Consider the following 14954-nt stretch of genomic DNA (forward strand, 5'->3'; position numbering starts at 1 on the left):
TAGGGAAGAAATGAAGACAAAAGATGCAGCAGTATCTGGAACCTATATATTGATTCAGGTTTTGTCATTCTCATAGATTGTCTCTGCACAATTACCACTGGAAAAGTTATCTGGGAAAAACACCCATGAAACACAGGTTGGTGAATCTAGAAAGACGACTATTTAAAACGACTATCAGCCAGAACTCCAACCTTTATTTTAAGCTCAGATATGGAAAACAAATGCAAACTTTAATTCAACAGTCTCTCTCAAAAAAAAAAAAATTACCTTGTGTTTGTCAGTAAGATCTTTGGGTCTGTTTGAGACACTGTGCTCAAACATCTACTATTGTAAAGCTGCTGGTTATTCCTGAGAATCTAGCCAGAGAGCCTGCTAGGAGGTTCGGCAGCTAGAAGTAGAGTTCTGCTGGACACAACAGTAATGGCAACGTGGTATGTCAAAGGGAACTGTCCACTATCTTCCAGCCAACAATCTTGTTATGGATTTTCATAGGTTTTCTGTTTTTTGAACCAAGCAAAATACATACAGAGAGTATAAGTCACTGGCAGACCCTATAGCCTTCATGTAAAAACATGCAGTTTATTTTTTATCTAATATCTTGATTTTGGCTTTTTACTTCCCTCGGATCTCCAAGATCTCTTGAACTATTAAGCGAGCGATTTGTATTGCAGTAAAGGACTTCAAAGCAAAGTTTTTCTAATCATCCTTTCTTCTAATAATTGACAGAAATCCAAGCAAATTGGGCCCAAGCCTCTCAAATTCAGACTTCACTTAGCTATGGCTCAAAGCAAGTCATTCAAAATAATCAAAATATTCTACACAGTAAATCTTCTCTGGGGTTTTTTGAAAAATCAGGGATTAAAAAGCATTTTTGTAGTGAACAAATTATTAACTTAGTTTCCACACAGCTAAATGGAATGAAAATACTTAATATTATAGACAAAATCCTAACTCATTTGCACTCATTAACTAACAGCTCTGTAGGATACTCAACCTTCACTGCATATTTTCTACCTTACTTGAGTTACCTGCTCAGAACATCTTTTAGTTAGTTTCAAAACTTCAGTAAGTACTTTAACAGAAGTCTCCTAAGTCCTACAGAACTTGCCCTTCTCCCTAGCCCTCTTAATTTATTACATATAATGAATTTTATGAAAGGATCAGGGGCTGTACAATAATTCCATTAGACATTCTATTATTTAACATTAAGAAGGTCAACAAATAACTCCAGTGACTGCAAACATCATCTTGCTTATCTAGCAGTTTTTGACACACAGTATGAACAATACAGGCTCTGACTCTACAGACACCAACTGACTGTAGTATAGGTTGGCCTTACTCTAACAGATGTTCAAACTCTGAAAATTATTCCTTTAACTAATAACAATCTCGCAGCTGAAAAGGTCGCGGTCAATGCAGTAATACCAGCAGACACACTAAGAATGAATGCTCACAAAGCAGACAGAGTAGAAAAGCTTCCTTTAAGAAGCACTTCAGCACTTAAGAATATTGCTAGGAATGCTGGGCCAGCATGACAAGAGACACACATGGTTAGCTATTGTCCTTTTAAAATTTTAATTAATATTCTTCCTACTTAAATCTCTCTCTCACTAAATGAAGGAAATGACACCAATGAAACTGAGGTCCTGTTGTGCTAGAAATACTCTTTTGGGAACAGATTATGTGTGGTGGCAGTAGTTTGTAGCATAGCCATGGCAAAGTCCATTGCCACACTTTTGCACATCAGGCATTTATTTATTTTTATTTAAATGCATACAACCAACATCATCATCTCTGGCCTCTTCAGACTCAAATAAATAGCAAGACTAACTGTAGCAGTTGATTGCACTGGTAGGCACGCGATGCAAGATGTTGCAAGTTACAAACTCAAACTTTGATTCTATCATTTGGTCATTACTCACATTATCTTACATCACTTCTGAATATGGTCTTCACTGGTTTTAATATGCTGAAATCATACCGTTTGGGAATCTGTAGTGGCTGAAGATCACCAACTGGCAGCCCTTCCGGTGTGAAGTATTTCAGTAATTCTTTAGCGTCAAGCAATGTCAGTGACTCCCGCTGGCTATCTTTATGTCCCAGCAGTTGTTCAGATGAATGTGCAAACACAGAAGCCCTGGGGGAAGAGAAAAAAAAAAAAAGTAAATACTAATCTAAGAAAATATTTTTTTTTCCCAGTTACTTTGTCCTTTTTTAAAGAAGAAAAACACTGCTGGTCTGAAGCAATTAAACATAGCTTATTTCTAAAGTAAAATAAACAAGGTTGTTTCTTGAGAACATTTGCAAAAACCTTCACAATAAGGTATATTTGATGGAAATTCTCTATCATCCTACTGAAAAAAAAGGTAATTTCTTTAAGGTTTTATAACTTAGTTATGAAGTACAACATGGGAAGCACATTATTCATCCCCCTTTTCCATTTATGGATTTTAAGATAAAAAATGAGTTCCCATAAAAAAGATATTACAATATGCACCAAAGGAATCATAAAGCCACTACTGCATACAACTCTCCACTCTATTTTTTCAAGTCCTCAGCAAAGTATAGGAAAGTTCTCTCTTTTCTACTGCTAAGCCACATGTTCAAGATAAGTTAGTGAGAAGGAAGAAACTTACTTGTTTGAGAAACAAAAGCCAAAATTTAATAACAACAACAACAACAAAAACTATGAGAAATCACAGATCTAATGTCAGCATTTGTGATATACAGAACTCCAATGAAGGCAATGGACATCTGTTTAAAAGACAGGAATGGGGTGGAAATGACTGAAAAAATGCAGTTGGATACCTGACTCTTAAGCTCATTATGCTGCATTAAGTGACATAAAAGTCTACAGGTTTCACTTACATAGCCAAGGAAAAAACAAAACTAAATATAAATTTCACAACATGATCTTCTACTTTAAAATTATATGAGACCTGACGTTACTCTTGACTATTTAGGAAATATGAGGAGATTACAACCACGTCGTACATGCTGACAAAATCTGCTTTACAATCTTTATGATTTATGCTGCTGTGTTTGTTGGGAGAAAAAAAAAAGCCTTTGTATGTTTTCCTTGTATGGCTGAAGCCTAGAGGTATCATTTTGATAATTCAGCTTTGGAACTAAGCTACTTGTAACTCACTTTCAGCTGTGTTTTGTCAATGAAAATAAAAAACAATACTACTACAAATACCAAGAAATTACTCCAAAACAAACTTGGAAACTGACAGTGTAAAGAAACTTAGTTTTATCCTTAAGCAAAGTTTCCTCTGAAAGATTCTCAATATATTTGAAAACAGTTTACAAAACGGCCATCAACAGACACAGCTCATTTAGAGTGATATTCAACAGACACTACAGAGGAAGTCTCTAGTATTTAATTATTACCTCATTTTCTGCTTGATTTTTTCAAAGTTTTCCAAATTCTGAAGAACATGTCTTTCTGGCCAGTCCAAAGGATCCAACTCCATTAAATCAGATTCTGCAAGAAAACACCCACCATGAAAGCAAAACCATTACCGTTTACTCATAAGAATCAGGATGCAATTTGTCTCCAAATGCAAGGTAATTTATACTACCAACCACAGAAATACTAGATTTGTGGCTCTCAAGACTGTTTTTTTCTGCCCAGCAGCCTTGTTGCCAACTGCGATCCTACAAATATGCACATGAACTTCACAGGATCTAACTCAACAAAAATGAGACAGAGAGGAACTGGACATACAGAAAAGAGAACACAAAAAAGAGAGAATACCACCATTTTCCTTGAAATACGGGAGAGTCAAGAAAGAAAGAAAACATATTTTCTTAAGCTATTTATACACCTGTATCAGAAGGTGGATAACCCATAACAGGCATAAATAATAATGGCATAAAGAGAGACTGCTTCATGCTGTGGTCAGAAATGTTTTCTGAATATTTTTTTCTTTTGGTCAAGAAAAAGACAGGAAATAGTTAACACAAGGGTAATTTCAGTTTGCAAAAAAAGCCTAGAAAGCGATTTTAGTTTTCATTCCCTTTCCCCCCACCCCTTGTGTTAAAAGACTTTCATTCTTCTGGTAAAAAACAAAATCGAAAGCTGATTTGAAAACACATCAGAGATCTTTCTAAAGAATGATACGTACCAGAAGTCACAGTACATGACTTAGTTTTATTGGCAACCTTCTGTCGAACAGGTTTAGGAAGACTAGTGTTGCACAGGTCCAAAAAACATTCTCTTGTAAGTTCTAACAAGTTTTTGAGCTCACCAGCTGAAATAACTGGAGGTTGCTTGGTCAATTCCTTTCTCTCTATAGAAGAAAAAAGAAAAAAAAGGAAAGCTACTGCATCTGCTCAGTAACAAAGAGTAACCGGAGCCTGCTTAAAACAAATAAACAAATGAAAAAAAGTTTACTTGACATTAACAACATCGTTTCCTTTAGCAAGGTGCAGACGGTTTATTCCATAGACAAGTAGAATTGCTGAAACTACACGTGAATCACCTTTTTAAGGTCTTAACTTCTGTATATGTGTATTTCTCAGTACCCAGTTCTGAATCCTCCAGAGATTAACATCTGGACTTGCTGATCTTAAACATGAAAAGCTCCAGTCTGCAGAGCTTCCTACAGGAGGCTCACACCCACCATATATCTATTTGTACTGCCATTGCAGGAATGTGGCTTCTATGTAACTGATTGCTTTTTCCAGGCTCTTTGGTCAGAATATTAAGAGTCAGGTCATTCTGATATGATTTAGGACGACTAGCAAATGCCAGCTGCTGCTATTCTGTCTTCATCCTAGTGGAAACGGGTGACCCACCCATTACAAACTAAAACACAAGCTCTGAGGCAGCCCCAAGTTCAGGGTTAAAGTATAAAGGAAACCTAGAATGATTGAGGGGGGACATAGTGGGAGGCAGACAATGAGCAGAAATCTTATTTTCCTTAAGCTGGTGTTTTGTTAATGATAACACACTTTGTTGAAAATGGCATGTTATGAAGATAAACTATCTAGAAAATCTCTCAGAAGATTTTTTTTGTTTTAATTGAGTCTCTGAGCAATGGACTTGGATGGAAAAAGTCAGGACATTTAAATTACTTCTCTGCAAAGTCATGAAAATCTACAGAAGATGACCTTTTGATCAGGTTTATCACGATCCATCATTCACAATAATAACAAATCCCCAATGCATTCTTCCCCTCTGTTAGGCAAGATTTTTGCAAGAAAGAATAAATCAACAACAACAAAACGCATAATAATCATTTTTGTAACAAGGCACATCCTTGCAATAAGCAATAAGTTTTTTTTGTTGTTGTTTTGATTTTTTGTGAAAGAGAAAGCATAAAAAAAAGCATAGAAAACCACAGAATTATTCTGAAACTATGCTCAAACTTTTGGAGTATTAGTGTAACAACGACCCACTAAATTAAAATAATGTTCAGCTTTCTCTTTTCCCCAATATTTAAAAGTCATTATCTGACACACAATCATGGGTATGCTGAAAAAAACTTCTTCTTTAAAGCTTCATTTTTTTTCTTCACAAACTGCCCAGCTCACCTTGGTTTTGTAAGGTGAGCTATCACATTCAGTTTCAAAGAGAGTTTCTTAATACTTGTTTGAGAACTTTCGGTGCGCTCTTCATTACTTACTTAGATACTCCTTCAAGGCAGATGCTTGGAGACAAGACAGTTTCTTTTCCCTCTGTACAATCTGCTTCCCACAAAAATGTGGCAGAGACTCAATAAATTCAGCAATAGGAAAGCCTGTGCAAATTAGGAGAAATCTATTATTAAGAGTGTCTCATAAGACTTTGGAGACACCGGGTCATTACCTCTTAAAATAGTTTGCAAGAGGACACAAACACACCAGCTATACACACTTCATAATCCAGGGAAATAACTAGATTTTCAAATACCTCAAATTTTAAATAAAAAGTAGGAAATTCCATTAAGACACTAAGAAGATAACTTGGAATATATAACTGACCATTAGTTTTTAATTTCTGTACAAAACCAATGTAATAATAATGCAGTTACCTTCCTTTAAAATGTCAGTCATGTTAAAAAGATCATCAGCTTGATATTAGGAAAGAAAAGTTTTCTCCCAACATATAGTCAAGGACTTTCAGTCTTCTGACATGCTACTAATGAGATTTTAATTAGGACAAATAGTAAGCAGTCAGTCATATCCCATACAGATTTATTTCAATAATAAGGAAATAAGAGGATACAGGTTATTGTGTTCTTTCCTTTGTCAGTTATTGAGAGCAAATACATGACTTTGCAGAGCTTTCTTATACATATAGTCATGTGAACAGTTATCTTAGAGTAACTGTCCTGTTATACTTGCTTTTATCTAGTGGAGCTTCTGATCATCTGCTAGCTCATATCCTAACCACCCTGTGGTAATATTTGCCAATTATCTGAAGACACGCTCACGAAACTCAGTTTGTCTGTCTGCCTTGTGGTTTTTATCTTAAATCAATGCAATAGGCTTGTCAATAGATAATCGATTAGATTTTAGGCATGGGCTGGTCAGTCTTTACACCAACAACACAGACTTTTTAAACTTAAAGGTTTTATATATTTGATTGGCATTCATATTACCTTGACTTCCCTGTATAATAAACATTTACACTGCTGCAACCACTGACAGTTATGAGAAATGACTGACTACAACTTTAAGCAGTTGATTTACAAAATACAGTAATAGTAAGTTCTGTGAATAAATGGATCTTACTATTTTTTTGAATCAATTTGAAAAAATATTTCTGAAAGAATACAGGTATATTCATCAAAATGTAATGTTTTCTTCCTTGTAAGACAGATTAGAATGAATAAGGGGAACATATATATTTCAGTAGCATTAGCCTGTCTTCAGGCTCTCTTAAATAAATAAATACTTACTTGGCTCTGTTTCTTCTGTGTTTGTCTTTAGCTTTCCATTTACTGCAGCAAGAGTGGCCATACCATTGATTTGGATAGCAGAATGAATCAAGGTTGCTTTACATCCCCCTGAGCCATTGCCTTGTAGCAAGAAATAATATCGGCAAGATTCTCCTTTCAGTTCAATTTCTGGGACTTAAAAAAGAATTTAAATTAAATTAAAAGAAAGAGGACAACCAGGACGTAAGGTGTCTTCTTATGTGTGTTCCACAGTTTAAAACAAGCCATAATACCTCATCAAAATTCTTTCGCTTGCTCTCTTTTGTGAGAAATCTCACTAACTAAATCTCTCTAAGCTTTTTAGAAGATACACTAAGCATAGATGATATTTACCTTAAAAAAAAACACAAACTACAATGGACAGAATGCAAATTAAACAAGCTACAGAAGCAGAGATGAGTTAGACTACACTGCTGGCTTTTAGCACATTACCTGCATGGAATTCTTTAAATGCAACATAGGCCAGCTTCCTACTGCAGGCTACATCTGGCAACTGTAACCATCAACCAAAATAAGGCTTTTAACAGAGCTTAGTAAAAGGCAACTCCCCCAGCAAAGATGTATTTCTACTACAAAACAATGTGGTGTTGGGCAAACAGTGTGCCATGTACGCAATGATAGAGGAGGGTATGTAAAAATGTGCATTTCTGTATACGCAGATTGAAACAATGGTAAGTGCTCTATGGAAGAACATACATCTATAGAAGAACGGAAATAACGTACGCCTTCTTCCCAAGAAAGTTATTCATTTTTAAGTTTCACCCCCTGCTTTACATTTGTGCATAGACTGGCTGAGAAATAAACACATTTTATCTTTAAACACAGGCATGCACTGATTACTTTTTAAAATAAATTAATGTAGGACTTGACAACATTAAAAGGATGTTTTTGTGATCTTTTGATGAAAAAAATATGGCACATTAGTAACATAGAGATTGAGAGAATGAATACTTCTTGATGTACTAAGTTTTAAAGTTAAAAACAATTTCCTAAAATACCTGCAGTACTGTCTCAACAAATAACTCAAGAAGAGGTTGAAGTTTATTATTATTATTATATATTTCTGTTAGTAACAAACAGAAAACTTTCCACTATGTAAGTTGGAGAGGGAATGGAAGACAGAAGTCCCTCTACCAGAATATATAAATCAAGGGAAGAAAAGAAGAAAAACAAAAACAGAACTTCACTATAGTCCTATTCTTCACTCCCCTGGTCATTTAAATATTTCCCTTTCCAGTTTGTCTTGGCATCTGAAAAGCTGATTCCTCATGGGAAAGTTTTTTATTCCTCATTTTAATCTTAATGGGTATCTGAGAACTACAAACACGAAGAATTACACCTCCCACAGATGGGAACGATTATTGTTCACAAATCCTTAATATAGTCAGATTAGTGGCAGCCACTAGAAAAGAGTTTTCAACTTACTGAACGGATACGTTTAAATGTCCGTGTTTTTTCTCCTACTTAAAATTTTGCTCAAGAAGCTTAACATACAGAGATTAGTTCGATCTATAAACTACCAGCACCCAATCCATGGAATTTAATTCCTTGCCTTATTATTCAGCTCTTCCTAATTCCTCTTAATTTGTTTCCTGTCCCCAAACTTCCAAGAACATCAGCCTTTGCCAGCCATCCACATCTATTTGTTGCAAATGTTACCGTTGGTTGCCAATAGAAGAGGTCACAGCTGCTTGGAAGATGTGAACTATGTATTAGGAAGGCCACAAAAACACATAAGAAGGCAGAATGCTACAACTTATCCCGTCTTAGATAAGTACTTTAAGTACTAGGCTATCACCAAGCTTCTTCTATCCTTTTCAGTCCCTATGAACCTAAGTCACTACTTGTACAGTGTCTCCACTTGCAGGGCAGCATGCAGTATATTCTCACCTAAAATACGGGATGATTAAGAAACTCCATCCAACCTTGATCTGCACTGATTCTGTTCTCTCACTTCCTGAATGAAAACTCTAACCACTAGTAATAATAGGAGTTGGCTACCCTCGTTACACCGGGTCTCAGGTGAACAGAAACATCAGTTCCTGATGTTTTCTATTTTCCCTGGAAGAGACTGAAATTAAATGCAAGTGCACTTAAGAACCTCTGGAACTGAGACGGGAAGCACTTAAGCGAAGCGCGTTGGATTTGCACCTGCAGAAGCACCATCTGTGCCCACGGGTTGTACAATCACCTCAAAAAAGCGTGTGGAAGCAGGATCTTAGCTGATGGATAAGACACAGAGATGGTTTAAAGGAAATGCATAGCTTCCCTACAGCTCACCATGATGTTATTTTCAATTTTCCCCTGCAAGTGGTCTGCATAGGCCAACACACATTCACCAAAATATTTTGTGCCAAGATTACAACCACTGACTTAATTTCACTGAAGAAAAAAGGGAAACCCAAATTTATAGAATATATACATATTAAACACATAAACATAAAATATACTTGTAGCCATCTTTGTTTTACTCACCAGTAATGATCTTAGGTTTCCTAGCCATATATTCCTTCCATTTCTTTGTACTCAGCTGGGCAGGGGATGGGATCACTATACTGCTTACATTACATGGCAATGCAAATAAAGCTCCCACCTAAATAATGAGAGCAACTATAAGACAAGCAATATGACTGAAGCCTACTCGATATTTCATTTTTGAGCCACTAATTTGGCACTATGTCAATTGTACTTCAATTATAAGACATGCATGTTTATTCAACACTTCTTTTATTCACATCAATCGAGATGGAATGCCATCTGACACATAAACTGTAAAAACCGTGCTTGTTTTTGCTCCAATTGAGAGATAATTAACTGCTGAATCTCCTATTTCATACATAAAAACATTATTTATTACATTTGTATCAGTATTTTCACATTGCAAGCTGTTTTGATTAGTACAGATTTTATAAACTTTACAAATCTTTCATTACATTGTTATAAGCATTCAGGAAAAATATTTTAAAACTAATACTGTAGCTATGAATAATACTATAATATATGGAAAAAAAGGTAGGCTTGCAAGTATTTCAAGAGTTCTTATAGAACATCAGAGTGGAAATGAGGAATACAGAACACGTACATACAAAATAAGAAATTTTAAATTTCAGACTGGTGAGATACATTTTATAAGCTTCATACAGAAGTGTCTTTTGCTAAAAAGTAGTTGAATTACTACAACATGGAAATATCTGTCATAACATGATTAAAAGTAACAAAATATTTTAGAAGACTGAAACTTAGATGAGGTAAAGAGAAACCATTCAATGGACTTACAAATTGTCAGGACCTGTACAGCATGCACTTTTAAAAGTCACTTGCTTTTAGAATATTGACAGTCCATTCAGAGATGAGGTATTAATATATTATTTTGGTATTTTTTAATAAGTAATTTATAGGTCTTTGTTTTTCTGCTAAACTTACATAAAACAAAAACTTTACCTTCCCAGATAGAGAAGAAATCTGATCTAAAAGCAGAGCGGATGTCTTCTTGATAGTCTTTCTTGACAGGCTCCTGAACAGAATAGGTTAAGGAAGGAAATTTACCTTCACTGCATGCATTTGTATTTTATAAACCATGTTACCATCTTATTTAAAGTAAGGACTGTTAAAGTCTAATATTTAATACTTAGAACCACAAAATATACTAAGCTCACCCTTCCAGACAAAGCAGTACACTTGGAAATGCCTGAAAAATATGATGATATATACTAGTGACACCTCTCGTATAAGCAGACATTAACAAATAACTATATATCCAAAATATCGGCAGGGTCATACAACCTAAGCTGCTATTATAACATCAAGACTAGTACCCGAAGTACATAGATTTCAATCAATATGAGTACAGTTTGAAATCCCTGCAACATACACAACTCGAAACAAAATTCCTCTGCCTCATACCTTGCCTCAGATTCTGTACCTACACAATAAAAACACAACTCATGGAAAAATGTTGCTATACTGTGAAGCATACTATTTACATTGATGAGTAAGGCTTAAGATTTTCTAAGCTTACACACCAGTAAATATTTCTCTATTCTTTCCCCACAAAAAGCGTATGCATCAGTAGAAAAATGTGTGCAACAATATAAAAACAAAAGCTGGTTATTGTTTGTGTAATTTAAATTTCAACATAAAAAAAATCCACTTGTGAATACACAATATATGTCTATTTCAGCAGGCTGGTATGGAATGAGTCCTTGCTACTCATCACATGTTGTTCACATAGTTAGATACTGATCATATTCTTTTTTTGCTATAAACCATTAGTAGGTTAGAACCTTAAAAAAAGGATACAGCTCAAATTCCAGATCCGATACAAAAAAGGATGGTAGATCAGAGAGGACAACCATCTGTAAAAATTCTAACGCAGGACCATAGTAATGAAAAACCTGAAAAGAGATCAAATACAGAATCTGTAACACTATGCATGACATGATCTCAGTAGAACTTCCTCATATGTTTTGCTGGAGACATTTGCATTACAGGTACATCTGAAAAAAGCATAAAGGAATAAAAAGAGAGAAATAGTTCACCATGTTAAATAACTATATAAAAACAGGGAAGGTATTTAATTCTGTTTAATATGACTTGCTTCTTAGAATGCCAACCCTGTCCTTCATACAGGTTGTTACTCTTACCCAAATTCAAAGAAAAACAAAATCTAGCAGGACCAGTTAAATGCAATCCCAAATGTACATATTTTAACAGTGAAAATAATAGTTTGTTAACTGATGTCAGTTTCCATAAACAATGATCTTTGTTTTCATCAACAGAATTCCCATTGCATATCTACTTCCAGGGGAAGACATGAAAAGTAACAGTAATTTTCAAAAAACATGTACTTCTAAAACGAAATTCAAAAGGTTAAATAAATACAGAATTCAAATATTAATCACATATTTTAAGCATTAAGATTGAACAAAGTTTAAATTTCTACTTTAAAGTAATTTTGGTACCACATACTTAAGAGCAAACAGATGAAATCCTGAAGGACCCGTTTCATGAGCACTCATGAACAAAAGAAGTATTCCTCAACCTTACGCAATCCTTACTTTCATGTTTAATTTTCAGTTACTAATTTTCTCAGGAAGGTAAATCAGATGAATTCTGGTGGCTCAGAGAAACATCAAGAATAAGACATACCTCTGGCAAAGCATCAGTATTCCTATATTGTTGCTCTTTTTCAAGAGCAAAGCAAGAATTTAAATGCGAAGTGCTGAATGGTTTTACTGAAGTGCTCTTCATACAAAATTCTGGAAACTTGACTTCTGATGCAAACTGAAAAAGAGATGACGAAATGTAGCCAGTTACATATATTATTAAACAATTACTATTAGATTTCTTTCTACCATAACTGCAAAATTAGGTAAAAAAAAAAAAAAATGGATTTAGGTAACCATCTACTATATCCAAAACCTTAACACTAAAAGTGTAAACAATGTCTTTCAAAATCACAAGCCTTTATCTCTTTGCAGAAACCCTAGATATGTTCTTGCAACAATGACTTACAGAGCTATATGATAATGATTTGTGGTAGAAAAAAATAAAAAATAAAATCTAATTTTGAACAAGAAGTTCTAAGGCAAATATTTCAGAGGAGAATGCCTGAATGTCTGAAGTTCACATTTAAATGCCTTGATATCGTTTATCCTTTTATCAAGCAAAAAAAAGCATATTTTTCCTCCCACTACTCAGATACATTGCACCAAATATTAAAAAACATTATCTATTTGAATTAAGTTTTTGAAACCAAATTTGGATTAACACATAAAATGCAGTGTACTACACATGCTTTAAAGGATATGCACAGATGCTTAAAAAAAAGCTATTTTACCTTTCTTTCCCATATCTGAATCTTTCCCCTCCAGAGTTCTTTGACATCAATAATATTCATTACATTATCTGTAGATACAAAGTCTGCCGATAGGTAGTCTGCAATCTTTTGCCAGCTATAGGAAAAATAAAAAAGAATTAATCTTTCTGAATTTAGTATTACATATTATAATGCAGTGTAATTTGATTGAATTCTGGTTCAGACTCTGTAACTGAATTGTTCATATCCTCCATGAATGTGGCAGCTAAGAAGTTTGTCAGACAACAAAAACCTCTTGCAATGACAAGCTGTAGGCATGACAGAGTGGCTGCCAGAAGCTGAAGCAGAGTTAGGTAGCCATCACTGGTCCACCTAGATGGTTTTAAATTAGCCTTGTAATGAAAGAGGTGCCTGCAGCATAATTATTACTGAAATGCTGAGAGGGGGAAGGAGGGAGAGAAAATAACCAGCATCCATGGGTTCCCTTAGCTGTGTCTTTTGTGAGAGAAATCAGCACCAGCAACATAACAGGAAAAGAAAGTAAAAATTTTCATTAGAGAAACTGAATGCTCAAATAGCCTCATTTTATATAAAGGCAGCAGAAAAAAATGTTCGGTCAAAAGCTGGCTGCACAGGAAGACATCTCTGAGCACTGAGATGAAGCACTTATGGAAGTCACTGAATTCAGTTTATCTTCCTCCATATACATTAGGAAGTACTATATGGGAGGTATACTACTGATTCTTACCAAGGACCGAGCATTCAATTGTTTCATTAAATCCGTTTTGTTAATTTAAGATTAAACTCAACCACATAATCTGTGAAGCAGACTTGAATCTTTTGGGTGGAAGAAAAAAAGGTGGAAGAGGCCTTGCCAAGTTATTAAACACCCACACAATGCTTTACTGCACAGGAGAAAGAAAAAACAACCATGGTTTACATCAGACACATCATGGCCTACTTCTATCAACCAGGAGAGGACAGTAAGAGATTAACTTCTATTTGACTTAATTTCAAGTTGAATAGTTTTGGGGTTAAAGCTCTTCAGAAGCATACAGGAAGTAATTGAGCATTTATATATCATTTTTCAAAAAGAGACATGCCAGGCACCTTTTCTTTTCTTCCTCCGTTACATGTAATAACGAAGGTTACCAATTTAAAGTCAGACCAGCGGATTTATACATTTGTTTTTACAAAAACTGGAAAACTACAACCAATGCAAGTTCATGCATAGCAAGGTACATCAAAGCTTCGAAACAGAGCACACACACTGAAGATATTAGTGATTTAAATGAAAGTGAAAGACTTATTTTATTTTCTGCTCTCATCAGAACAGGTACTTCAGAAGGCTTGGGATTTTTGCCTGACTCTGCTGTTAGGACATGCGTTTATGATAAATCAGCATGAGCAGTTCCTCTCCTCAAACAATAACAGAAGACAAATCTACTTATTTGCAAAGAATATATGTGAAGTACTAAATACATTTGAGTGTTTTCTTTTAAAATATCCAAACACAAAACAAGAGTGACCTTGTTTGTAGACCTAAAATGAACAGCATACCCTTTAGAGTCATTTGCTGCAATGGTGATTTGTGCTGAGTGCCATTCTTTCAGGTGTTTCAGGGCACCAATAGCAGGTAAGCAGTCTTTTAACTTGGGTGCATCTCGTTCTACTGCCTGTAGTATTACATCAACCATTGCTCTTCCTGTAAAAACAGTTATATATGACTCAAAGTACCATTATTCAGTAAGTGATTCAGTCAGTCAAAGATAGAAAAGTACTGATTATCATTGACTGAAATGAAATGGGTTTAAAGACCAACTTCAAATACTTCTGGCAAGATTTAAAACACTTTTCACACATTTTTAGCTCAACTGTTTGTTCCTCTTGAATTAACACAAAATAAAATTAAATATTTTGCCATTTACTCACTCACAGCAGTTCCTTTTTTCCTTTCTTACTGAAAACTGTACCGATTAGAGTCCCGTATCCCTGTCTCCAGTACAGTTGTGCTATGTTTACCTCCTTTCAACACTTCTAAATAGCTTATTTCTCATTCTTTCCACACTCATTTTCTTTGCTATTCTAACTCAACTACTGCAACACTATTTAACCCAAACACAAAAGGTGATACCCATCTCCAGTTTACAAAATCTGAATCCAATGTTTCTCATCCATGTTCCTTCACAACTTCTTGGCTCCCACCT

The 14954-nt window shown here is 34.9% G+C and overlaps 1 protein-coding gene across 2 annotated transcripts in view; it reads right to left on the reverse strand.

Annotated features, from left to right (window-relative positions):
• The window catches only part of MTBP (MDM2 binding protein), a 31114-nt gene that overhangs the window by 12375 nt on the left and 3785 nt on the right, over positions 1-14954 (reverse strand). For both annotated transcript variants that reach the window (XM_083827103.1, XM_083827102.1), the window contains exons 6-16: positions 14308-14452; positions 12769-12883; positions 12078-12212; positions 11229-11323; positions 10371-10443; positions 9405-9522; positions 6891-7064; positions 5634-5747; positions 4131-4295; positions 3394-3487; positions 1982-2137 (exon numbers count right to left, since the gene is read on the reverse strand). In XM_083827103.1, the coding sequence (XP_083683229.1) occupies positions 1982-2137; positions 3394-3487; positions 4131-4295; positions 5634-5747; positions 6891-7064; positions 9405-9522; positions 10371-10443; positions 11229-11323; positions 12078-12212; positions 12769-12883; positions 14308-14452 (1384 nt within the window). The remainder of the gene's footprint in view (positions 1-1981; positions 2138-3393; positions 3488-4130; positions 4296-5633; positions 5748-6890; positions 7065-9404; positions 9523-10370; positions 10444-11228; positions 11324-12077; positions 12213-12768; positions 12884-14307; positions 14453-14954) is intronic.

The sequence above is a fragment of the Anser anser genome (assembly GCF_964211835.1).
Source record: "Anser anser genome assembly, chromosome: 2".
Taxonomy (NCBI): Eukaryota; Metazoa; Chordata; class Aves; order Anseriformes; family Anatidae; genus Anser; species Anser anser.